This window comes from Chironomus tepperi, unplaced genomic scaffold, assembly GCF_022539635.2.
Source record: "Chironomus tepperi strain 1889 unplaced genomic scaffold, CSIRO-AGI_Ctep_v1 contig_376, whole genome shotgun sequence".
Taxonomy (NCBI): domain Eukaryota; kingdom Metazoa; phylum Arthropoda; class Insecta; order Diptera; family Chironomidae; genus Chironomus; species Chironomus tepperi.
The window spans coordinates 4,430,956-4,457,233 of record NW_027226498.1 but is presented as its reverse complement, the minus strand read 5'-3'; the positions used below and the strand labels follow the sequence as shown (position 1 = coordinate 4,457,233).

The window sequence follows — 26,278 nt, the reverse complement described above, 5'->3', positions numbered from 1 at the left end:
ATTGAGAGAAATTCAAAGTTGAGCAAGAGAATAAACTACAAGTTAGAATCGGTAATAAAAGCTCATGAAAATTGTCCGAGATGCATAAAACTTTTAATATTAAGGATAGAATCATTAATTAAAACATATAACACAATTCATTTAGTGGTTACGACATTGAATATGTCTTGTTCATGAAACATTGGAAAAACATTGAAAAACACCTAAAAAACGTTAAAAAGCGTTGCTTCAATAAAATTAAAATTTTAACAATTGATAGAAAATTTGAATTTGAAAAAATCCGTTAAATTATAAAATTATTTAAAAAACTTAAAATATTGACTTTAAGCTTAATTTATAGTCAATATATTTAACTGGATCTTCTTTTATGTCTTCCAAACAGACTAAGCTCTTATTACATCTTGCTTTATACTCTGAGAAATAGACCTGGAGTTTAAACGACTATACTTTTACATTTTGCTGGAAATGTGTTGTCATAAATTTTGCAAGTTATAAAGTCACTCGAGTAGAACTGAAATTATAAAATTACTCAGAATGAATAAAAACACAATGTTATGTCATTTTTGTAAAGCAGTCAAGTTTTTCTATATTTTGTCATTTATTTATAATTATTTTTCAAATTTTTCTTATATCTCATTTTTGTACAAACAAACTTCAACAATTTTTTAGTTTTTTTTATCTCTTTTTAATCTTAAATAGTTTTTCATCATAATAATAAATGTTCCATTTTTCTTGTGTTGTCTTTGAATTTATCATTTTAAAAACGAAATGACAGACGAAGAGACATAAAATTAAACTTTTTTTCTTTTATTATTATTACTTTGTATTGTTTTTATCTAAAGAAAATGAGAATAAAAAATAGAATGAAGGAAAATTTCTTTAAAATTCTCATTGACTAGTTCTTCAGTTTCATTTATTGTTATGTCCTTTCATTGAGTTGTTGGAATCATTTACTTCCATCAATTTTCACATATGGGGAAGAAATATACAAGTAAAATTTCTCATTTTTTATACTTATGTGAGTGCTTGTTTGTGTCATAATTATCTAGAAAATGTATGCAAGTGTTGACAGTTTCTTTATGTCCTTTAATGGAGCGTCAAAGCAATTATAATATGATGAATATAATAAAATTTTTATTAAGGACAATAACGCAAGGGGGGCAATTCACGCGGTGCAATTGAAAATTAAGTTCAACAATTCAAAAATATATAATAAATACATCTTGTATCTCTGCGTTAATTTACTCTCACTTTATAGATTGTCGGGTAAAGTTTTATTTTTATTTTATTTTCTCTTTAAAGTTCAAAATAAATTCTTTTAAATATATTTAAATCTGTATCATTCACATTTGTTTTGACTATAGTTGGTATTCCATTCTAAAATAAATAGTTATTCTCTCTCTGACTTTTGGATCCATTACATACTTCATATAATCTCTTTGGTAATAAAAGAGGAAAAAAAGGTTTTAACAAGCATATAAAGTTCTGCTCCAGTGAAACATAAATGCATGGATATTTACTCATGAATACAAAGCTTATATTTTGCTTAGGAATTGATATGTTTATATTAAAGAAGAAGATGGTAATTTAATTTAAGATTTGTGAGTAGAAATTAGTAAAAATGTTTGATTATCAATAATTTAATTTGAAATTTTAAAAGCAAAATTTATCTAATTTGGTCAAAATTTATAATTCAAGGGTTAATGCGTGAATTCTGTCACTGAAAAAATTGAAATTATTTCTCACTGCGTGTTGACACTCATGCGTGAGAGAATTGATTAATGTCTTTTGAAAAGCTTTATAATGAATTGAAACCTTTGTTATTTTCAATTTTAAATGCTTTGAGATGACGCATTAATTTGGGGAAGTCGATATCACATCAGAAGCATTTCAAATTAATTATCAGAAAGGCTTGCGTTCTTTAGTTTTGAATGTCCTGTATGTATTTGTCTCAATGCTAATGAGATTAGCTTATGATTTGAAAGCATACACTGATAGACACATGGGATATAAGTGACCGAAACTATGTCCTTTGGACTACTTGACTTTTGCCTGAGGCCGGAATTTATAGAATCTGGCTTTGGGTCAGAGTCACGCTGTCTTGGGATCGGATTTTCGGTCATTTCAATGCCGTGTGCTTTAGGGATACATTTGATGCAAGTTCTAAATAATGTAATTCAGAGCCAAAAATCTCCTTGAATTTTGTATGGAGTCGAGTCGAATTAAATCGTTTATTCCATACAAAATCTAAGTCGATTTCAGGCTATGCTGTATTCTGATCTTGCAACAAATTAATACGATCAGTTCAAAAGCTTTTCTAATTTGCAATAAACATTGTTAATGAGAAATTAAGAAAATTTGTATTGCTTATATTGATATAAATTTTACTTGCATATTTTATTTCTGTGTCGTCAATTTGGTATTTTATCTCATCTTGAAGAAATATCAAAACTTTTGTTAAGTAAAAAATATTTTTCTGAAATGAACTTCACTGATTTTTCTTCGAAAAGTTAAACTATCTTAAACAAATTAAAAATTGTGCATTCATCCATTTTTTTTATTTTTTTTTTTTATTCAATATTTAGCGATTTTTTTTTATTTTTTTTTCATGCTAAACTGTATGTGAAAAATTTCATTGAGAAAGAAAAGAGCATTTTTAATGTATCTTTCATTAAGTTGTATGTTATAGTTAATTTTTTTTTATTTTTCGTGTGTGTTTTTGTGTCACATTTTTATTTATTTAGTTACTTTTGTCCTAATAACTCGTTTCAAAAAAGCTTTTAAAATGTTTATTTTCTTCACTTTTTTCACTTTTTTTTTTTATTTCATAAAAATGGACATTTGAGGAAAATAAAATTCAATTGTTATCAATTTGTTTTGTGGCGCATAGGTAGCAATCATTATGAAGAGTAGAAAAAATTGCCGAAGAAAAATTCAAATTTTTTACATAAAAAGAAATATTTTTTCACATTTTTTTTTAAATTTAAATTAATAACTTTATCGTTCGTTGTTTCAATGAACTTTTTCTATGCATACGATTTTATTTTTTTTTTTATTTTGGTCAGCGGGCGGAGAAAGAGAAAAATTTCGTCACGATAGAAGTTTTGTTCCTAATTTTTGGGGAAGTAATTAGCACATCGACCATTAATTTTCGAGGTCGAGAGGCTCATTAAATTTAAATTTTAATTCGCAAAAACTTCAATGCGAGGAAATTGTTGTTTAACTTCATGCTTTAAAAAAATTTTTTTATCTTTTACTTAATTTTTCTTCTCAATGAACTTAAAGAATTTTTAATTTTTTTTATACATACAATTTTTCCTTGCAAATAAATCACATTTAGCTTCTTTTTGTCTAACTAGAGTATCTTCATTTTCTTTTTCTTAAATAAAACTCTCTTCTTTTCTTTTCATTTCGTTTTTTTTGCTAATTGGAGAACAATCCATTTTTAAATACATTTTGCTTTAAATAGAGATTAATAAAATTCATTAACATAATACTATGTCATATTTAATATATAATATATAGGTATCATCAAAAATTAAACAAAATGTGCTTCATTTAAACTTCAAGTTGACATGTGTCCAATTTGATTCGAGAAAGGTTTAATTTTTGTATCAATTTGTATGTTGTTTGATAACTGAATATCAAAGGAATCACAAATAATCATAAACCAGCTTGAAATCGAATCGAATTTTATATAAAGTCCAGTCTACTCAAGTTGACTTTTCCATAAAAAATCCGAGTCGATTTCGATCTCTGCATTTAAATCATGATGCAATCAAAAGTGGGGATCCTTTAAATTACATCATTTGGACGTGAAGTTTTGGAGCACATTTAATCAACAACTCAAACACAGATGGTTGAACAATAAAAATTTAAAAGTCATCATTAAAAATAAATATATATTTAACTAGATGTATATGTTTGTACATATATAAAAACTTAAATTCATTGTTAGTAAATAGAAATTCCTCTTTTCACAAAATAGGATAAAAAAAAAGTTGGAAACGAGTTGTTTTTAAAAAATATTTTCATTTTAAACTTTGGGCAATGTAGGAATATTCAGAATTAAGGAAAAAAGGCTCGCTCCAACAATACGATATTCTCTACATTCATTTCACTTCCATCGTCATTTCATTCTAATGTTTTAAGTAATTTTTCTTCTCTAGATTTTCATTTTTTTTTTAAATATTTTTTTTTTGTTCTTCGTTAAAAAAGTTTTTTGAAGCAGAAAATTTTGAAAAAAGGACAGAAGTATTTCCATCTGTTAATAAAATTCATCATATCATTTCTTTTTTCATACATCATTTCGTGCGCGTTTGTTAGATCGGCGTTTCATAAAAACACAATTATGGATTTACCAACTGTTTTGTTATTTGCTGCTTTGTGTTTTATGAAGGAAAAAAATGGAGGAAATTTCTACATTTTAATCAAAAATTTTAAGAATGTGAAACTATTTTGACATTTTTATGAGTGTAAATTATGAATGGTCTTCTATTAATTTAACTTAGAGGTGGAAACTCCCAACTTTTAAGCTTTACTATTACGGCAAATTGAGGCGTCATCCATTAGATGTTAATCTAATCCCTACACCGTATTGACAAAAATTAATTGAAGTTTAATATCCAGGAATTGTCAAAGTTTCACACTCTAGAAAGTTTTCATAAAATTTCTGGATTCAAAATAATATCACGAGATTGAGCGAAAAATGCTGAATGAATGAAAACTTTTTCTAAATTTACTAGCAAGTTTAAGAAAGAAAAATAATTGAATCCATTTAGATCCAATCATTTTAGTCTAAAAATTAAGTTGCTAAATCTGTTTTAATGTCTTCAGAAATGGCAATAAATGATGAAATGATAAAAAAAATGCGTCACATTTTTTTCTCGCCCCTCTATCCCTCGCAATTGAATGATTTTTTTTTTTTTGTTAATTCTTATGATTATTTTTTTGTCTCTTAATATGTTTAACCCTTGAAAAAACTGGACACTTTTTTGCACGCAGAAACAAATGCATCATATCAAAAAATATTATAAAGAATCGTACGGCATTGTAGTTATTTTTTTTTTTTCATTAATATTAATATTTCATGTTAGAAGTTGAACTTTTGCTCTTCAAAAATATTCATTCAAATTAATTGAATTTGAAAAATGTGTGCGATTTACAAACGGTACTTAATATTTCATTTTTTTTTTATTTCTTATCATAATCATTTTTTTCTTCTAATAAATACCGTTTTTTTACTTTATCATTAATTTATTATTTATTTATTATTATTATTTGATTTTTATAAAAAGCCTTAAATATAAGCGATGTCGTATTTTTATTATTCATTTTTCCTTTTTTTGTTAGTTTTTTTTATATAAATTTACATGTGTTTAGATTTTTTAATAAAATTAAAAATGAAATTAATATTCTTTTTGTAATTGAAACGAAAGCTTTTTGAGGTTGAGGATGTCTTTAGATTATTTGTTATCCAACAAAATTAAATAAGGCAAAATATCATTCAATTTTAGTCGATCCAATAAATATCCCCGATCTGCACAAATTACTCATGTCAACCAAATGGCTGCTATTTGGCAAGTTTCAGGTTCAATACCATTAAAAATTCCCACTTAAATGCCGTTTAGCGGTCATGAAAAACTTTGACCGATCGGGATTCTTAATGTATTTTTGACTTCATTAAATGATAGATTTGCTTATTTTGAAGCTTTTTCTAAAATATTCGTTAATTATTAACTCTGTGACATATTTATCTAAAATTGGGAAGAGAATATATTAATTTAGATAAAATCGTATCCAGAGTTGTTTTGTATCTTCATCATGTTTTGACTGTGTATTACAGTATTAATCACATATATACTTTATTTCAGAGCTTGAAGTTTGTTCGACTTCATAAAAAATTCGGTCGACTTCTAGCTCTTCTTTATTTAAAAATTATTTAATAACAAAGCTTTACAGTAAAGGTTTACAGACATTATTTCCTGGTGGAACAGTCGACCTTATGCCAATTTAAAAACTTGACATTTGTGGAACTTTCCATAAAATGTCTAGTTTGTTAAAAATAAAATTCAACTTTTTTACTTAATTTGAATTTGAATACTAAGCAGTTTTGTAACTGAAAAAATGACAGTTGATTGTCAAAATTTATTAAGTATCCATTTAAGAACATTTCCTCAATCCTTGGGAAATTTTGAAAATTTCTTCACAAAAAGCTTTCGTTTCTTAAATTTTAAACTCAATTTTTTCAATGACAAAGATTTTTGTTTTATTTAATCTTAAAATGCTCATCAAATTTCACACATTTTTGCTTCATAATTTTTTGATGCTTAATATTTGTTTTGTTCAAATATTGATTTAGAAAAAAAACGGTGACCTATATTTAATAATTTATATCATAATTTTTAAAGCTTTAATTTTGTTTTTTTCATGGTTTTATTAAAATTTATTACATTTAATAAGATCTTAAATTTAAATAAATTAATGATACCTTTCCACCTCATTTTTTTATATGACATATTTCATTATTATTCGTTGATCAATCCTCACCTCATTCTACTACTGCTCGTCAGCTCGATGATGTTGCTTTGTGCACATCGCGTATCACGTGTGATGATCCACTCAAGTTCCGCATATTTCTCTTTTTTCCACTCGATTTATCGACGATTTTTTTTAAGTTTTTTGTTTCATTTAAAATTGTTTTAAAAATAGGGCATTTTGATAAGCAAAAAAGCATCATTAATAAATTTAAACTGCCTCAAATTTTTTATATCCTTTTTTTGTATATTACATAACAATAAAGCGAAACAAATAAAAAATTATTGCGTATTTTGTGTGTGAGTGAGTGATATTATTCATTTAGTTATTTTTTAACGTTAATTACTCTCATCATGTGTCTTTTTTTCATTTTTTTTTGATTGGTTATTCCTTATTATTTTTTTTCCTTTGTTCATTCAATGTTTATTTAGCTAAAGTCTTTAGATTATTCTACTGGCGATATTTTTCATTGTCCTTTCACTTAATATTAATTTTTTTTAATTGTTTATCAACTTTCACGCAAAATAATTTTTTTTCAAGTGTTGGTTCCTTAAACTTATTATTTTTTCTCACTTAAATCACTTATTTTTTCATAATTCTGTTTATTGTTCTTTTCAATTTTATTTTTTTTTTCACTACACTGTTATTATTCATAGTTTTTCTATTACTTTATAATGTCCACTAAGTGTCATTTTATTTATGTCTTTCTCAACTTGGCTTGTTTTTACTCCATCGTTGGTTTAAAATTTTCTCATATTCGCTTTGCAATTGTAAAATATATTCTGATATTTGATAGAAAAATAAGACAATTTTTTGAACATTTTTGTTGATTTTTTTATCGTCGATTTCGGAAATTTTAGCAAATAATTTGTTTTTTTGAGAGTAATTAATACGCCATTTTATATTTAAAAATTGAATTTAAATTCAATATGTATAATTAAAAAGATTGATGTCCCCGGTGGATATAACGTGAAGAATAGTCGGATGTGAAGGAGAAGTAGAAGAGTTAGAGTAGTAGTAAAGGTCCCAGCACCAATTTTGAAATTTGAAATAAGAAGAAAAAAAAGAAAGAACAGAAATTAAACGACGAACTCAAGTATTTACAGCGATTATTAAGATTTTGTCCTATGTTAATTGATTAGTTTTTTAATTAAATTTTGTCAAATTTTAAATAGCAAAGTTTTGTGGGGGTGAGAAGACTCAAATATTGTTATCTTAAAAAATTTTTCTTCTTATATCATTTAGACTAATTTTTTTAGATTAATTTTTTTTTTAAATTTTATATTAGGAAAAATTGAAATTGCCTAGATAGATGCTTATCTCAAAAATAATCTTTCTTTCTTTTGTATTTTTTTTATACCTATCAAATCTCTAAATTTTTATGTATTTTTTTATCGATTAGTTAGTATTGCAAATTCTTCTTTTGTTATCTTATTATTGATGAAAAAAATAATAAAATAAAATCGCAAATGAAGAATAAATTAATTAAAATTATATCAAAAGGAATTAGTAGAGTTGACAATCAATGGATTTTATTTTATAAACTATTTTTTGACTATATTAAATTTTATTATAAAAATTTCACTCATAAAAATAAAAATATGAAATTTAAATTTTTGAAAAATCTTCTGGACCACTGAACCATGTTAATTTGAACGATAAATTTTAAATTTGAATGGAAAAAATTTGAAAAATAGATTTTTAATATAAAAAAAACAAAACTTTTTAAACTCAGTAAGGACTTTAAAATATTCTTTAAATAGATTTTTAAAAAAAGTTATTTAATTTTTTCACGAGTGTTGATTTCGAATATTTCATTAAAATTTCCTTAAACCCCTAAAAAGCGTTTATTATTTGAGATGTTAAATAATCTCTGCAATATACTCCAATTTTATTTTGAAATTCTAAGCTTTTTTTTGAATAAATTAAATGATACAAAAACTTGAAGTATGGTAAAACCATCTTAATATATAAAATTTTGAAGCATTATCTCATTTTGAAATTTTAACATTTTTCTACAATTTTTTTTTGTCCATCGATTATCAACATTATTTAACAAAAAATTCAACGAACTAAAGGAAATCAAAGTAACAAATTTTTTGCACTTTTCTCGAATTGCTTTTATTTCCTATTAAATTGTGATTATTAAAATTATAAGTTTAATTAACTTAAAAACTTTCAACTTCAAATAAACCCAAAATTAATTGAACAAAATATAAATTTTTAAATTATACAAGAATATTTAGTAAGAAAAATTCTTAATATTTGATCTTTAATAATTATAATAATAAGGTATAGAATTACTTTTTAGATGCTTAGTAGTTAATTGTTGCTTAAAGGTAGCAGGTAGTCTAATTTTAATGGCAGTCGGCATTCCATTTTTTTATAATTGTTATTATTACATTTTTATACTTTTTTTTGAGAGTATTACTAAATGAAATCGGTGATTCAGTTGAAATCTCATCTATCGGTCGGTAAGCTCATAATGATTTTAGTTTGGGGTATTTTTCTGGTTGGCTTTACTGACACAATTTTTTCAATGATGATTTTGCAGTGATAGTAATAAGTTTTTTTTTATATATTAAATGCAGGATTTTTAAAGCATTCATTTTGCGTATATATAGAATGTTCAAAAGGTTGATTCATTTTTTTTATTGATTTTTTTTAAAATTAATTTTAAAATTCTTTGTTAATCATACGTATAAAAATGCAACTAAAGATTACTATGAATTAATTATCAAAAATTTCGTCAGGATTGATTTAAAAAAATTAACAATGATAGTATAGAGTCGATTTTAGAGGCTTGCGGCTTGCAGCTTGCGAGTTATCAATTTCAATTGATATTTGTTTTTTGTCTTCTTAAAACAAAATAATGCGCTTAAGATAACTAAGTGAAATGAAACTTATAAAATGAACTTATAAATATAAAAAAATGAACAAAATAAAATTAAAAAATTGAAAAAAGAATAAAAATTTAATGAATGAAAAAAAAATTATAAAAATTTGCGCGAATCATAAAACTTTGCAGATTGATTTGTTTTAGAGAATTATTATTAAAGTTATTATAAGTTTCATATTATAGTTGTAAATGTCTATGTTTTTTTTTTGTTATAAAAATTTATTTCTGCCGTGCGTTTCTACATCACATATCATTTCATTTTAATTTCTTTTTTAGATTAGATTTTGTTGAGATGTTGATTTTAGAGATTGATTAATTTCATCTAAAACTTCAATAGAGAGAGGGGGGCGAGGCATGCCTCAGACATCGGCCGATCGCGATGTAATGCTTGGTGAACGTGAATGAATCACCACACGATGTCCATTCTTTGTGACAAAGCCATCACTCTCAACTAACACTGCCGTTTGTCGGCCTAATTTCTCACTGCTACCTATGGTATCTTTCGGTGAGGTTTTACCATTATCACTAACTGCATTATTATTATTTGATTGATTATTAAGTTTATCATTAATTGAATTATTTGTTAAAGAACGTCTACCTAAACCCTCACCCCCCATTATCTCATTATGTGAATGTGAACTACCTAAGCCTGCTCCGCTTGCGCCACCTTCATGCTCATCACCCGTCTCATTCTCATCACCAGTACCATCATGACCATCATCTTTGTGCTGTTTGTGCTTGCGCCAAGCATGCTGTATTAGTCGAGCGCAGTACTCTTCACGTTGACGCCATAATGTTGAGGAAACGGGTTCATACCCGATTTCATCTGGACGCTGATTAATGCCTTCAATATCGCCCGTCTCCTCAATCGGATTGCCTTTACGTGCAAAGAAGTCTTTTGTTAAAGCATCCAATATATCGACACAAAACATCATATCGCCACGACATATCGGTATGTCCATTGATATTATCTTATATTTATTTGGTTTATGTATTTGCAGCGGCGGCTCGAGTACATCTAAGAACTCTGATAATTGATCATAGCGAATATATTGTGTACCATCAGGATCAAATTGCTGCCATATTTCATAATACATATCATAATCATCATCCGTAAGACCCTCTTGCACATCTTCCGTCGCCTGCGAATAATTTTCCAAAATCACAGCGATGTACATGTTGATCACAATTAAGAAGCTAATAACAAGATATGTCAACATAAATGTAATGCCAACTGTTGCTGAACCGCAATTGCCAGGAAAACCTATTTCCGGATTTGGTAGATCGCATTCTTCCTCATTTATAATTCCATCTAATACACCATCCCATCCAGCTGATGTTGACATCTAAATATTCATAATAATATTCGATTTGATGTTAAAAATTAACAAATGTTGACGATAAGAAGGAAGAAAGGAAAGAGAGAAAATATGTTAGTAAATTGTTCTTGAAATCAACAACATTTTGACAAAGTTCACATCCAATAAGATTAAGTAATAGAGTATGTATAGTCCAAACGACCAAACAATTCACAAGGAGGCTTAGTTGAGGTCTCTTAGCAACAACTGAGCTGCCATTGAATTCTTTGTGTCGTTTGGATAGATGCTTGAAAATTATAAATCATAAAATCACACATATTTGGTTATCATCACTTGGGTCCAATCATAGATCCAGATATGGCATGATAAAATCAGATAGTGTTCACAATGTTTTAGGAACATTATCGTATTTTAGTAAAATAATAATGGATACAGGCGAAAAAACAGCAAAAAAATTTTAACAACAACACTCAATAAGTTTTACAACAGCAAATATTTAAGCATGTCACACAATTTTTTGTTTTTTTGGGTGCTTACTTGAAACAGCAAAATCATACTCTGTCCGAACGTTTCAAAATTGTAAACATCATCGATGCCACTCTTTTTCTTGACGTGCATGAAGAAGGACATACCGAATATGGCAAAGATAAACATGACTAAAAAGAGTAGTAGACAGATATTGAACAAGGCTGGCAATGACATGGCCAATGCGAATAATAATGTTCGAATTCCTTTTGCTCCTTTGACGAGACGCAATACACGACCTACTTTGGCGACTCGGACGACACGCAATAATGTTGGCGATACAAAATATTTTTCAATTAAATCACTCAATACCAAACCTAAAGATTTTTATAGAATATTTCATTCGACGTTATAAGAAAATGATATTTAATGATGTTTGTCGTAGGAAAATTTTAATGCAATTTTTTGTGAATGGATGCAATTATGAATGAAGATGGATATTCGGATGCAATATGATATTTATATACAATAATTTAAAGAGATGTTGAGAGAAGTTTTCAAATGAATGTGTAATGTTTATAAGGTTATGTTATGTATATTTAGGTTTTAAAGTTTATGTAATGTAGATATGTTCATCATAATGTAAAGTGTGTATCATAGAGAAGTGTGTGGTTTTGAAATGTTGTACATTTTGTGTATTTATGTTGTTATGCGGACAAAATGTATAAAGTTTTTGCAGATGTAATGTTGTTTCATAGTTGTTGTATAAATGTTTATAGTATATATTGTTGAGTAAAGTTGAGTTGTTCATATTCGTAGTATCAAAAGTTTTTATTTGGTAGACAATTTTGTAAATGGCGATAATAACGATCATTATATGAAAATAGAGAAAAAGAAAAAGAAAAGATGATTAGTTAGTATCAGTATAGTCGCACTTGAGTATCAGCAAATCGTATGGAATTGGGTATATCTATGTCTTACGTACTTAATATGGAAAGTACTACAACGACAACATCAAACAAATTCCATGGTTCAACGAAATAATGATATCTAAGTGCGAAAATTTTCATTAAACACTCGGTACTAAATATGGCGATGAATATCATGTTCAAATAATCTAGAATGAGTGTGAAGATTTCGCTCTGTTGATAGTGATCAAGTGTCATTGTTAACATATTCAGACCAATGAATAACATAATGATCATGTCGAATTTCTTATTTGTAACTAATTCAAAAACTATTGCTTGTGGACGCCACTGTAAAAAAGAAAGGAATAGAAGAGAAAAAGGGAAAATTTATGATTATTATTAAGTTCAGTAAAAAGTTTATAGTCAAAAGCTTGTAAATTGATATAGTTCTTAAAACTCAAGCAGAACTTTATCAATTTTTACACAACACTTAAGTTTATTGAGAAATTTTAATACTTATTTAGTTATTTTTGGAATTCTAAACTTAATAACTCAACAAATTGCATTTTAAAAATGAAGGAAAAGGTCAAGCGACGAAAATGCTTTGATCATAATGATTGACAGTGATTATGGATGATTGATAACTGATCAAAGAATTTTGATCTCTTGAAAAAGTTACTTTATATTACTTTGGGTTTCCTTCATTTTCTTGTCAATTTCGAGTATGGTATTTCTAAGATTTTATTTAAATACCTAAATGCGATTAAAAGTTCTCAATATAATTTCTTGCAATCTATTCTAATTTCTACGTGATATCAGGGAGACAAACGAGGGAATAATTGAAATTTATTCTAGGATTGTAGTTTATCTGTGTAATTCTAAAGTTGCGTTTATCTTTCACAAACATGTGAACACAAACATTATGTTTTTTTGTGAGTTTGAAAACTTGCATAATAAATTTGAAAAGTGTATTGAAAAATTCGTGCAGACTTTTGTCAAGAAATGAAGGTTTGTCTCTATCCCTTAATTATTTACTGATATATCTAAATCAAGTTAATTCCCGAACGACACAAATGAAAAAGGCTCCACTACGGAGTTTTAAAGACTCCGCTAAACCTCTTTTATTGCCATCAAAGGGAAGCCATCTATTTCTGGCAGTCAAACAGATGTCAAACTTAGGTGGCTTCCTTTTGATGTGTCACTCGGGACAATTCTACATTACGAAAAAAGATAATCGAATTAAGGAATTTTAAGAAAGAATATTAAATAGAAAACTAGTTAGTACTCTTAAATCTGGACTGTACTCTAATAAGTGATAAATCTTGAGAAAATTCACATCAGTACACATTTTGTGAGTGAAAACAACTTTTAAAATGTGCCTTCAAAGTTTATTAGTAAAAATCGCTTTCTATTCTAAATGTTATTTCTATTCTACTTTTTGATATTGTTTTTGTTCTTTTTGTACATTCAGTTTTTTACATCCAATCACATCCAAAGCCACAAAAGAAAAGATTTCAACTTACTCTTGGTCTTGGAATGGCTTTCATTGGTTTTTTTGAACCCATTTTTTTCATTGCGTTGTAGTACTTCTTTTGATCTTCAGTCATGAACATCTCAAGTGATCCACCAGCTTTCTTCTTCTGTTCATTGAAATTGTCAATAATGACACCAATGAAGAGATTTAATGTGAAGAATGATCCGAAGATGATGAAGAACACAAAATAGAGATACATGTAGATATTTGTTTCTCGAAGTGGTTGGATATCCACCTAGAATATTTTTGAATTATTAAGACTTGTTTGGAAAAGTTTGAGGAACTTTGGGTTTATTAAAAATAAATCCAATTTGATCTCAAAATCCAATAAGATTTCTTTATACTTACATCTATTGAATCGATTGCATCATTCATAATTTGTATCCAACCCTTAAATGTTGCTACTTGAAACAGGCACAAATACGCTTTTCCAACGTGATCAAAATTCATCGGAGAATTTTCCCATGTGTAATTTTCCGCACTACATACATTACGGTCGGGTATAATTTCTTGACTCAACGTTGTTCCGTTGGCATCGACGCACTAAAAATAGATAATTTTTAATTTTATAAGTTCGATTAAAAATTTATACATATATCCCTAACAGGCTAAAAACAACATTACGCTCTTTGCCTGCAAGGATGTTGAACAAACACTTACCTTAAAGTATTTACCAGCAAATAATTGTACGCCCATAATAGCAAAAATGAGCCAAAATATCAAACAAACTAAAAGCACATTGAAGATGGACGGTATTGCTTGTACCAATGCATTTACGACAACCTTTATAGGAAATATTGAGAATGTTATTAGATTAGTATTGTAATATAAATTATTTATAAGAATTTAAAAATTAAGATGCACAAGAATCACTTAATACTTTTTACAAACATAAATCTGGATAAAAAATTATAAGTATGATCATAATAATATGATATTAAAGTTTAGCAATGAAATTATAGAAAAATATTGAATTTTTAACCATAATAAAATAATGTAAGCTCAGCCATATATGACGACATGTTTTAAGCTTGATAATAATTGATTCATTGATTACTTATTTTATGTAATGTGTCTAATAATATTTTGTAATTTATTTTATAAAATAAGGCTAAATAAATTGTAAATTTTAAATTATGTAAATTCAATAATCCAGTGGTGGGGACAACCTATGATCCGCGGCACACTTATGTGAAGTTAGAATCGTATACCGTTTCTGGTTATAGTCGAGGCATACCACTAAGGTGTGTCGCGAAAAATAAAAAGTTGCCCACAACGGTTATAATCAATAAAACATTTTATCAATAATTTTTGGTACAAAAATAAAAAAAAATATTTAAAGCATAATTTTTTCTGCAAATACAATGCGTTTATGAGCTTATGCTTTTGCAAACGTTTAACATAATATTATACCCAAGCGGCACAATGCGACGACCCACGTCTAACCATTAATTCCAAAATTCGAAGTTGACTCGAATTTTGTATGGAAATTCCTTGAGTCTACTTCGAACTCTGTTAATAAGCAGACGTAGCCGTGCCATGCGGTTCGGGATATTTTTAAGGTGAATGATAAGCAAAAATTTTGTTTGTGAATTTTCAGTTTTTAATGTGAATGTTTTTTTGTGAGGAACTAAAAATTTGAAACATAAAATTTGAAGTGACATATAATTGTGTTTGTGGATGTAGAAAGAAGAATCATATTTTAATGGAATCAAACTTCGTAATTCTATAATTTTTTTTTTGATGAATTAGCATTTGTAGCTCATATAATTAAAACGCTTAATGTGGCTCGCTTCATATGTGAGTAAAAAAATATTTCTATATTCTATAATATTTATGATGTTTATAAAACAAAATGTTATTAAAACAAGATCATTAATATGAGTAAAATTGATTTAGCAAGAAAATTAATTTAATGAGAAAATATAATTTAAATAAATATATAATTTTCTTATATCCTGATTATCCTGAATGAAAAGAAAATTACGTACCCTCATTCCCTGCATACGGGACATGGCACGTAGAGGTCTAAGTGCCCTAAGCGTACGCATTGTTTTGAAAGCTTGAATACCACCAGCTCCACATAGTGAAGCAATGAAGTTGATGAGAGATACCTAAATTTATTTATATTCGTATTCATGTTTTTGCCATTCAATGATTTTTGGCAATATTCGAAAGTTTTGATTGGAATATCAAGTAAAAAGTTTTGTAATTTCATTTATTTATATTTTAATATTAGGGAAGAAAGAAGAAAAAGTAAAAAGATGCAAGAATTGTTACAGTTTTGTGGATTTTTTTAAAATATTTAAGTTATTTTCTTAATGATATTTCAATTTGTTTTTGTAACGAGTTTTTTGATAACGATTTCTAATTCACCCCTAAAATATTAACGATATACAATGCAAATTTGAGTCTGAAGAAAAAGTTAACTCTTTTTAAGGAATTCATAATCTTTTAATCATTTATACAGTCAACAATTTACATTATTTTTGCTATCTTCCTGATCGGCACAAAAAATTCATGACGTTTAAATGGCTGCCATGTGGCGTTCAAGTGTCTGCCCTGAAAAACTTGTGCTGATCGGGCTTATATCAAATATAAAGACTTTTAAAACATTAAGACAAAACTTGATTGTAAAATTGAATATAAGTAAGAGTTTCAATCCTTCAATCAAAAGCTTGCATTATTATTATTTCATTTTAGAAAGCTTTCAGCAACTAAAAGTTACTCACATTGCCGTTTAAAATATTTAAGCACTTTTTATTTCATATCGACTATGCTGACACAAACATTTATAAAATTAAAAAAAAAAAAACAATTGCAGCAAGTAGATCTTCATATAGTCATAGAATAGGATAGTGAGATACACTTATAAGATCAACAAATAGACACAGTTCAGAAAAGAGAAAGACTTTTCAGATAGATAAAAAGGAGAGTAAAATATAGCACATAGATTTCAATAGATTAAATTATTCGAACATATTTTTGCACGTTAGTTTCCATTGCTAAAGTTGATAGAAATAATTAGGATAGTTTTTTAAACAATTAATTGCACAACAAACAACACTGGAATCATAATATTCACATTATATATTTTTACGGTCGACAAGTGCTATGTACTTTCAACTGTTTTTTGGCAGTTTATTCCTATTACTTACTCTCATGCCTTCCCATCGAGAGACAGCACGTAATGGTCTTAAGGCTCTTAGTGTTCGCATTGAACGAAATGCTGGAATGTCAGCGGCGCCGGCCATAATTGCTCCCAAATTAATTAGTGAGAGCTTTTATGATTTTTTATGTGAATAAAGATTAAAATTCAAATTTCGAGAAATATTTTCAATTTTTTTAATATCATCAGAACTAGAAAGTTTAATATTTTTGGGGTGTTATCAACATTAACTAGTAACAGTTATGAATATGATAAAATGGATAAATATTTGGATATGACATAACTTACCATGACGATAACGAAATCAAGCCAACACCAAGCGTTTGTGAAATACACTTGAAAACCTAAAGCTAACCATTTAATTAACATTTCTATGAAAAATATCACGGTGAATATTCGATCCATGTAATATAATATATCTTGTAATATTGGTCTATCCGGAAGATGAACATCTTCTAAAGCCTAAAATTCATAAGATTAAATTAAATAAGCAAGAAAACTATTATTGTATTGAAATCTTACCAAAGCTAAACTACTGAGCAAGATCATCGTAATTACAGCTGTCTCAAAGTATTTATTCTCAATCAATTGGAAAGTTTTCAAGCGCAAGTTGGCCCATCCTTGCCAGAAGGGTGCATCATCATCACCAGCCAAAAATGGAAAACGTTGATAAACGTGTTCGGGGAAGCAATCGGCTGGTGATTCTTCTATTACATCTTCTTCTTCGGCATGAATGATACCGCGATGCGGTGCTTCTTCTTCTTCTTCTTCACATTCTTCATCTGATGATTTTCAAAAACAGAAGATTAATGTATTTGCATACTAAATTAATTGTGAATTTACCTTCGTTTATACCCAAGTCCTCTTTACTAACATCTCGTTTCTCTTCGCCATCTATCGTCTCAGCACTTCCTTTATGGCTTTCATCTTTGAACGGGCGATTTTTGTGACTTCCATACGATTTAATACTGGCAGTGTCATCGTCCTGCAAGGACATGCCTCTATGATTTAGCTCATCTAATCTATTATCTTGGTGTGTGATTGAATTTCCTATCATCTATTTAGGGGTAAAAATTTTAAACGTAACGAATGAATTAAATTCTTTCTCTTTTTCATTTGTTTTCTGAATTATACTGTCACATTAATTCCCGAGATTTACGTATATTCTAAGGGTTTATTTTATCGCTAATAGATCAGATATGCAAGCTAATTATCAAGATTATGTGAGATTGTATCACAAATAGGATGAAGAAATTTGTGAGATTCATTTATCACAATTTTCTCCATTCGAATTGGAAGAAAATAAATAGTTTTTGAAAATCAAGATTTTTCTGAACAAAATCTTGAATATTCTTTTGATTATTGGAACAAATTCATCAGACTTTTGAACATAAAAATAGTATTTTCATGTAATTTTGTCTATATATCTAAGATTTAAATAATTTTCCTAAAACTGATCCTAATAGGCGATGATCCATGCTCATTAGATATCGTGCGCCACTACGGTACCTTGTGAACTCATCGCATTTTAAGATATTTAAATCAAAAATCGAATTTTTCAAAATAAAGTCTGACAAATTTTTGAAAATTAAATTTATTAAAATTTCACACTCTACTTACTTTTGTATTATTCATAAGTTTATTTTTCTTTGACTTATTTTTTAAATCTCCATGTATCGTAAATTCCATTCCATCACCAATTGCAACTTCTAATTGATTTTCTTTTCCCTTCTTTATCAGTCCATCACCTAGTATTTCATCACCACTTATCTCGAGATCATTATCGCCACCATGTTCTGAGGATATACAAGGACAAATCCTTTTCGCTATAGCTTTTTTTAATTTAATTTATATTCATATTTTTTATGTGTTTTTATTGTTAGAAAATAAATTGATGATTTTTTTTTTCAATGAAAAATTCGCATATCACATAATTTTTATGTGTGTTGTAATTCCAATAGATTATTTAATTCATTGCGTATGATATTTAAGTTTAAGCATATTTTTTGATAATTTTTTTATGTGATGAAAACAAAGATAGAAAGAAAAAGAATGAAAAAAAAGAAAATGATTTAATTTATTTTGACAAAAAATATATCTTTTTTGTTTGATGAACACTCAATTATTTCTTTTTTTTTTTTAAATTGCGACAAACTAAAAGTATACATTTTGGAATATAACATCAATATCAGTTTTGATAATTTTGAATTTAAAGGGAATTTTTATTTAAGCTCTAAAACTGTCAAATTCATGTTGAAAGTTAATGCTTGATTATCAAATAATTTGTCTTGACATTAAGTTAAACTTTGGTATATCCTTTGCACGTTTCAGCTTCCATTTTGAGAAATTTAGAGTTTTAGAGCTTAAATTAAGATTACATTTGAATTCAAAGATATCAACACTGATCAATAGGACATAAAAATGGGGATCAATGTGCATTTACTTATGTTACTGTTTTAAACTACATTACAAAAAATTGTATTTATTTATTTCACAATTTTTTTTGTAAAAGAATAGGAACTCGATGAACTTGACTTGGTGCCAAATTCTTTTTGAATTCAGTATAATCTAAGTCATGCTGATTAAGGAGTATGCTTTTTTAAACGTTTTTATTCATTCGTGACAAGAATTGTCAAACTCAATTCCTGAAAAAATGTTTTATCAGACAGGAAGCTGAAAACTAATGCTATCGAAATTCGGTTCCATAAGACCAGAATTATTCAGATTTACTGCAATTATATTCCTTAGGAACTACTAATAATGTAATTTGTACGTATGAAATATTTTGGTCACATGGATTGCCTATTCTTGTGAAAGACTTCCATAAAATAAATTAAACAAAATAATCGAATTTTAAGATTGATTTTAAGAATTCCCATTCTTTTAGAAATTAACATGGCTAAGTGAAACGCTTAAATATGGTATTCTATCAATTAATATGCTCATCATAATATAAACAACTCAAATAAAATTTAACAGAGGATGGGGATATAATTATGGGTAGAAAAATAATAATTTATGACACACAAGGCAACAAATTTGTTTCTAACTAAAACAAGGTAAATTTAACCTTACTTCCTATATTATTTTTTGTTCACATTAAAATTATCTACTAATAAAAAAATAAAATCATAACACAAAGATAGAACTGAGAGATCTCTGTTAAGTTTTAATAAATTTTCCAGTTTTACATTGTCAAACTTTTTTTAAATATCAAAGAAACAAGTTTCTTTCTCAATTCCGCAAAAAAACCATCAACCATCTATTCTAAGATAAACAACACATAGATAGAACCACGTTTTAATTACCTGATGGCTGCACTGATATCTGATTTGTTATTTTATTTTTTACCCCTTTCAAACAATATACTATACTCTCTTTAACCCATCTCTTAAATCTTGATATTCTATTGAACGCTTCAGCTATTTTATTTGTTTCACTATCGGCTGTAGGTGCTGATAAGCTCGATGAACCGAAATTGGACAAAAGCAAGGCTAAGAAAAGATTGAGAACCTATGGCGAAAATTGATAAAATTCATGTTATATATTTTTTTTAAACCATAATAGGGCATGGCCGTTTAGAAATTCACACTCAGTAATTTGAAGTTAAAGGCATTTTTCTCCTTAGTTGGACTTTTTAGGATCATTTTTGAAAGTTATAATTGTGTAAATTCATAAAACTGACATTTTGGCATATAATTTGCTATGATTAGTGCTTTAATTAATGCAAAAATTCAAAAAATATCTCAATTACTGAGTGTGAATTTTTGTTCTATTTTTTAAAATTTTTCAGAAAAATTAATAAAAATCGCTAAATTTATGTGTTTATTATGATTTAAATTGTGGGAGCATAAGGATTTTATGTTCCTTTTTAAGATTAGATTACTCTACGGAAGCAAATCATGCTTTAAATTAGTTTAATTAACATAATTATTATTCTGTTTTTGAAAAAAATTATTTTTTTCCGTTGAAATTTTGAAAAAAAATGGAACGTTATTTGCGGCTAAGCCCAATATTTTTTGTGTATTTTTGATCATTTAAAGGTGGCAATCAAGTCCAGATTGCCAAATTTCCTGTACTCTTTGCAAACCGATCACATTTAACACATCGATTTTCAGATGAGCTGAGAATTGTTTTAATGCCAAATAATCTTCATATACTTACGACTAAGTTGCCTATAACTACTGTAGCTAAGAAGAATGGTATGCAAGACACGTCGCCAACATACATGCAGTCCCACATACTCTCGATCCATTCTCCGCAAAGCACTCGAAATACTATCATAAATGAATGCATGAAATCCGTAAAATTCCACCTCGGCATTCCGTCTTTAAATTTGTGCACATTATCTGTTAATAGAAGGTAAAATTGTAAAGATAGAAAAAAAGGAAAAATAAGCATTAGAAACATTTTGTTGATTCTCATTCAGTATATTAAAAATATACATTTACAATGTATCTTATGTACGGTTCAAACTACAAACTAGTTAAATATATAATGTACATAAAGCAATGTAGATAGCAGTCTTAGAGGAAGCGCAGTAAAGGTAGAATAAATAGAGAAAGAAAAAATAGCAAAAACCGATGTAATGCAATTTAATAAGCGAGTACTACCTGCTTTACCCTATTCAAAATATATATGTATGTATCTAGGGGGATTTCCTTACTATGTAGTATGAATGAACAGTATCAAAAACTAATAGAGATGAAGAAAACATAATCATACAAAGGGAGAGTAAGGTAACTAAAGAACTAAAGTTTAAAGACATAAAATGTATATAGAATGTTACATATTCGTAGGTCAGACTGTGATCACGTTTATTGTTGAAGTAAATCAACAGAACTTATATTAATTAAAGACTCCACACGGATATAATTTAATAACAACGATATTCTTATGTGATCAGAAACAGACTAAATATTTATATGAAAGGGACTAACAACTATAAGAATAGAAAAACAACTAGCTGCAGTTGCAAATTCATTCTCTAAGAATAATATTCTAAAAGAGAATTCATAAACATCAAAAAAATTATTTAGGGAATTGTCTATTTTTATTTTAAAATATGTCCCGGAAAGCAAACATCGTTAAAATGTTCCAAAATCCGTCAACAGGCCAGCATGACACTGTCCTTGGGCCAGATTTGATTAAATCTGAACTCAGGCCATAGTAAAGTCAGTCTGAGACCGGATTGTCAGCCATTTCTACGCTGCGTCTCTTCCGGATATTATGTTAGATTATCTATATAACATCTACAGTCCAACATTGTCTAAAAGATGATTAAAATAAAACAAAAGGAAGAAAAAAATCCAACAACATCAACAAGTAACACCAACAACATCAAGACTTGACATTTTTGCGTATCTGACTTTGTCGTGACTTACCGTGATAATTTTTGCCAAATAGTTGCATTCCCATTACAGCAAATATGAAGATGATAATACACAAGACGAACGTTAGATTACCTAATGCACCCATCGTTCGACCCATAATTGAAATTAAGAGATTTAATGTTGGCCATGATTTAGCTAACTTGAACACACGCAGCTACATATTGAGGAGGTTATTTTTGAAATATTTTTATGTGATTTTTTTAGTTTTTTTTTTGTATTTCAAAAGAGGAAAAAAGAATTAAAAGAAAAAAATAAGCAATTAAATTATTCTAATTGATGAAAGGATTTTTCTTCAATATTATTTTTGCTTCCATTTGTAGAATATTAAATTGTTGGTAATTTTTTTGATGTCCAATTTACAGTAGAGTCAAAATTCCTTTCAGCTTAAAAGTTTTGAGTATTTTTATACAAAAATTGAATTAAATTAAATTAATTAAAAGTAAAAAAGTAGTAAAAATGCCATTGAGAGATCATATGGCCATAGTGCATTTTAGCGGATATAATCAGTAAATTGCGCTTTAGTAAATAATTTCTAAAATTTTATATATTTTTAAAATTTATAATATTTCCCAATTATCGTAAAAATGCACTAATTGTTTTTTTGATCAAGTAAAAATTTGTGCCGTTTTTGTAAGTAGCGCTTTTAGGCATAATGAGGGCATAGTTTTCAGGCATTTCATGGTTATATTAATATATTTTTTTTCGAAGCATTTTTCAGCCAGGCTAGCTATGAGTTTAAATTAAAGAATGTCCACATTTCATTCAAATGTTTATCCCGTTCTTCATTTCTACATACTAACCCCAATAGTTCTTTCCAAACAGTTGCATTCCCATAACAGCAAATATGAAGATAATGATACAGAGTACGAAAGTTAAGTTACCTAAGGCACCAACAGTACGGCCCATAATTGATATAAGTAAATTTAATGTCGGCCACGATTTTGCTAATTTGAAAACTCTTAACTGTAAGATTTAATTGGTCATATCATATAATACGTGAATATTATAATTAAAAAATTGCGTCAACGTTTATATTTTTCGTTGTTGGAAGCATAATATTTAGCTGATTTTGTGATGTTATGATAAATATACGATTGACTTACCAATCTAAATGAACGTAATACAGATAAACCTTGTACGCCTTCTAAGCCTAATTCAAGTAATGATAACGCCACAATAATGAAATCAAAAATGTTCCAGCCTTCTTGGAAATAAAATTTTGGACTCATTGCGACGAGTTTTAACGTTGCTTCAATGCCGAAAGTTGCAGTGAAAAACTAAAAAGAAAAGGGATAATTTAGTAAAGATTTGAAATAAAGTGAAGAAGTCATAATTTTTGTCTTTAAACCAGTGGTGGACAACCTTTTTTTGTCACAGCACACAAGCTGTCCACCTCTGATTCAAGTATCTAAATCCATAAATTAATTCAACTTACATAGTTGCCAGTCTTTAAAATTTTTTCAATACCCTTATCCATGTTGTGGTGATCTAGTGCCATAAATAATGTATTGATAACAATACAAAGTGTGATAAACAGCTCAACAAATGGATCAAATACAAGCCACGCGACCATTTCTTGAAATTTGAGCCAACATGAACAGCAGTCCCATATACAAAAGATGTCAATGCTTTTAAGTCCGGCTTCAATCATTTTCTCTTTAAATGTCGGTCCATCTTCATCGTCCTCTTCTTCTGTGGGGAAATAGTAGACAGACACTAAAGGAGATGAAAAAGAGAAATAGAAAGAAAAAATATTAAATTAATTTAACTTGTACATTTTGACAGTCGACCTTTCTCTCGTACTTTTTTGCTCAAAATTTGTGAAAAAAAAATTTATTTAATTTTTGAGAAAAATTCCTTCCTTGCTTCTATTGTTTAAAAAGTTTCTTAATGGAAGCAATCGATTCTATTCAAATCGTTTTTTTTGGCTCTATTGTTCTGAAAAAAGAAGCTTCTGGCATCAAACTGTATTGAATGATTTGCCAGTTCCATTTTTTCAAAAAAGTTGCGTATTTTTTAACTATGCCAATTTTATCGAGAATTAAGTTTAAAAAAATTCTATCACTACACATGCTAAAATCAATTAATCTACTTGCTACTTGTTTAAAAAAAACTATTGCAAAAAAATAGATGTTTAAAAAATTTAAATGTGAAGTGCTTAAATGTATTATTTTGCTGTTATGGAGATTATTTGGTTAATTTTGACGGTTGAATTTTGGATATGAATAAGTTAAATGTTTTTTATTTCTTGGAATTTCTATTAAATTCAAGTTTGTCATAGAATTTAAAATAATTTGGTCTAAGTTCTTTTACATATGTTGTCTAATGTATGATAGAAAATTTAAAGCTAGTTTTCTTAATTCTTGACTTCTAGTATTTTACTATAGGTATCGATTATTTTTAACATTCATGAATTGCATAAATGTATATAGAAAGACTGATATCATAAGACGAGTCAAAGTGAACAGGCTTCGACTGGCTGGATATGTTATTAGAATACCTGCAGAAGTCAATGGAGCTTAATAAGATCTTTACCCGATTGGCACAAATTGAAATGTTGCCACCACGGCGACGAGTCGGTCGTATACTTGAAGCGGTCGTATACTCAATATGTGCCGATCGGGTTAATTCCGATTATGTGAATGATAAAAGCTTGTGGATGACCAAAGAACTCTTGAAAGGAAGCCAGCCCAGAAAGAAGAAGAATCTTACTTAGGAATGGCAGAAAAAAATGGAAATGCTCGTGATCATGTTTAAAATAATTATCAATGGACAGCAATCGTCAAATTAATGCTTAAATTGAAAAAAAAATTTAGATTTTGACTCTTTAGATTCTTAAATCAGTACAGCATTAATTCATGAACAATCGAATCTTTGACAATAAACTTTATTTATTTTAATGAATGCACTAATTTTATGTGCAGATGAATTGTGGATTGAAATTATGAAATCGATGTGAAAGTTTGTGAATTATTAATTGCAACATTTTATTTTGATAATTTTTGAGTTAAATTTATTTTTGAAACCAATTTATTTCTAGTGTATGAATAAAAATTGCTGAAATTGATGTAGTAATAAAATATGTGTGAGATATTCAATGAGCTTGAATTGAGTAAAAAATATTGTGTGTGTACGTGATAGGAAGACCTTTTTCTCTAAAAGCTTTGTCTCTAATTTTTTTAATAAAAATTTATTTTAAGTATTTTTTTCTGTTTATTATTATAAAAAAATATAAAAAAAAGTTTTGTTTTAAAAAAATTGTTAATAAAAAAAAATTATGACAAATTAAATGAGAAACAAACCTCTTGCATTAAATCCCTCATCAGTTTTTGTGTTAAAATTGTTCACAAAATTATATATATATTGAAAACAAAAATATATTAATTATTTTTCTTGTCTTAAACAATAAATGATTTTTTCAGTTACTTTCGTATTAATAAGACTTAAATTTTCTATAAAAATGGAAGTAATTCATAAAAATAAGCAATGAAATGAAGGAAAATATAGTAGAAAAATAATATTGAAAGATATCAAGATGTCAGCACTTTTCAGATGCGTATTCAAGGGAGGATCAAAAAGTGAGTTTTTCGCGTTACTTAATAAGTGAAATTTCCAAATCTGTTAAAAAAATCAAACCTTTTTTAAAGTATTTATCAAATTATTGCAGAAACTGTCGCAAGCACTAACACCTTGAATCAGATAAATTACAACAAATTAATAAAAGATAATTGAAAGAACTTATAATTGTATTTACAGAATTTAAAGTATAAAGTATTATATTTTTATCGGTTAATTATTTAGATTTATTCTTTTTTTGATTTATTATACGGATATGATGTGAAGGGTAAGTAAGTATATGAAAAGATTATTGAGTGTAATACATCTCTTGTCAAATTATCTTCAACAAGTCTTTTTTTGCTATTTAATGAAAGAAAAGAAAAACTGAAGATTTACTGAATGTGATGCGAAATAAATTAACAAAAGGATGTGAAAAATGAGTTTTAACTTTTCATCTTGTATCTTTTTAATTTTGAGAACTTTGAACTCAAAGTCA

The 26,278-nt window shown here is 27.6% G+C and overlaps 1 protein-coding gene across 16 annotated transcripts in view; it reads right to left on the bottom strand.

Moving 5' to 3' along the window:
- Window positions 1–7,074: 7,074 nt before the first annotated feature.
- Window positions 7,075–26,278, bottom strand: part of para (sodium voltage-gated channel paralytic) — a 62,961-nt gene continuing 43,757 nt past the window's right edge. For 2 of the 16 annotated variants that reach the window (XM_070647467.1, XM_070647478.1), the window contains exons 18-34: window positions 23,660–23,940; window positions 23,328–23,501; window positions 22,216–22,378; window positions 20,996–21,180; window positions 20,140–20,344; window positions 18,452–18,657; window positions 17,675–17,888; window positions 17,354–17,613; window positions 17,120–17,293; window positions 15,654–15,776; window positions 14,323–14,445; window positions 14,011–14,205; window positions 13,652–13,897; window positions 12,206–12,476; window positions 11,293–11,597; window positions 8,842–10,782; window positions 7,075–7,319 (exon numbers count right to left, since the gene is read on the bottom strand). In XM_070647467.1, the coding sequence (XP_070503568.1) occupies window positions 9,796–10,782; window positions 11,293–11,597; window positions 12,206–12,476; window positions 13,652–13,897; window positions 14,011–14,205; window positions 14,323–14,445; window positions 15,654–15,776; window positions 17,120–17,293; window positions 17,354–17,613; window positions 17,675–17,888; window positions 18,452–18,657; window positions 20,140–20,344; window positions 20,996–21,180; window positions 22,216–22,378; window positions 23,328–23,501; window positions 23,660–23,940 (4,112 nt within the window). In that variant the 3' untranslated portion in view covers window positions 7,075–7,319; window positions 8,842–9,795. Of the gene's footprint in view, window positions 7,320–8,841; window positions 10,783–11,292; window positions 11,598–12,205; window positions 12,477–13,651; window positions 13,898–14,010; window positions 14,206–14,322; window positions 14,446–15,653; window positions 15,777–16,820; window positions 16,944–17,119; window positions 17,294–17,353; window positions 17,614–17,674; window positions 17,889–18,451; window positions 18,664–20,139; window positions 20,345–20,995; window positions 21,181–22,215; window positions 22,379–23,327; window positions 23,502–23,659; window positions 23,941–26,278 lie in introns of all 16 variants that reach the window. The other 14 variants (XM_070647471.1, XM_070647465.1, XM_070647474.1 and 11 more) reach the window with 12 other exon arrangements.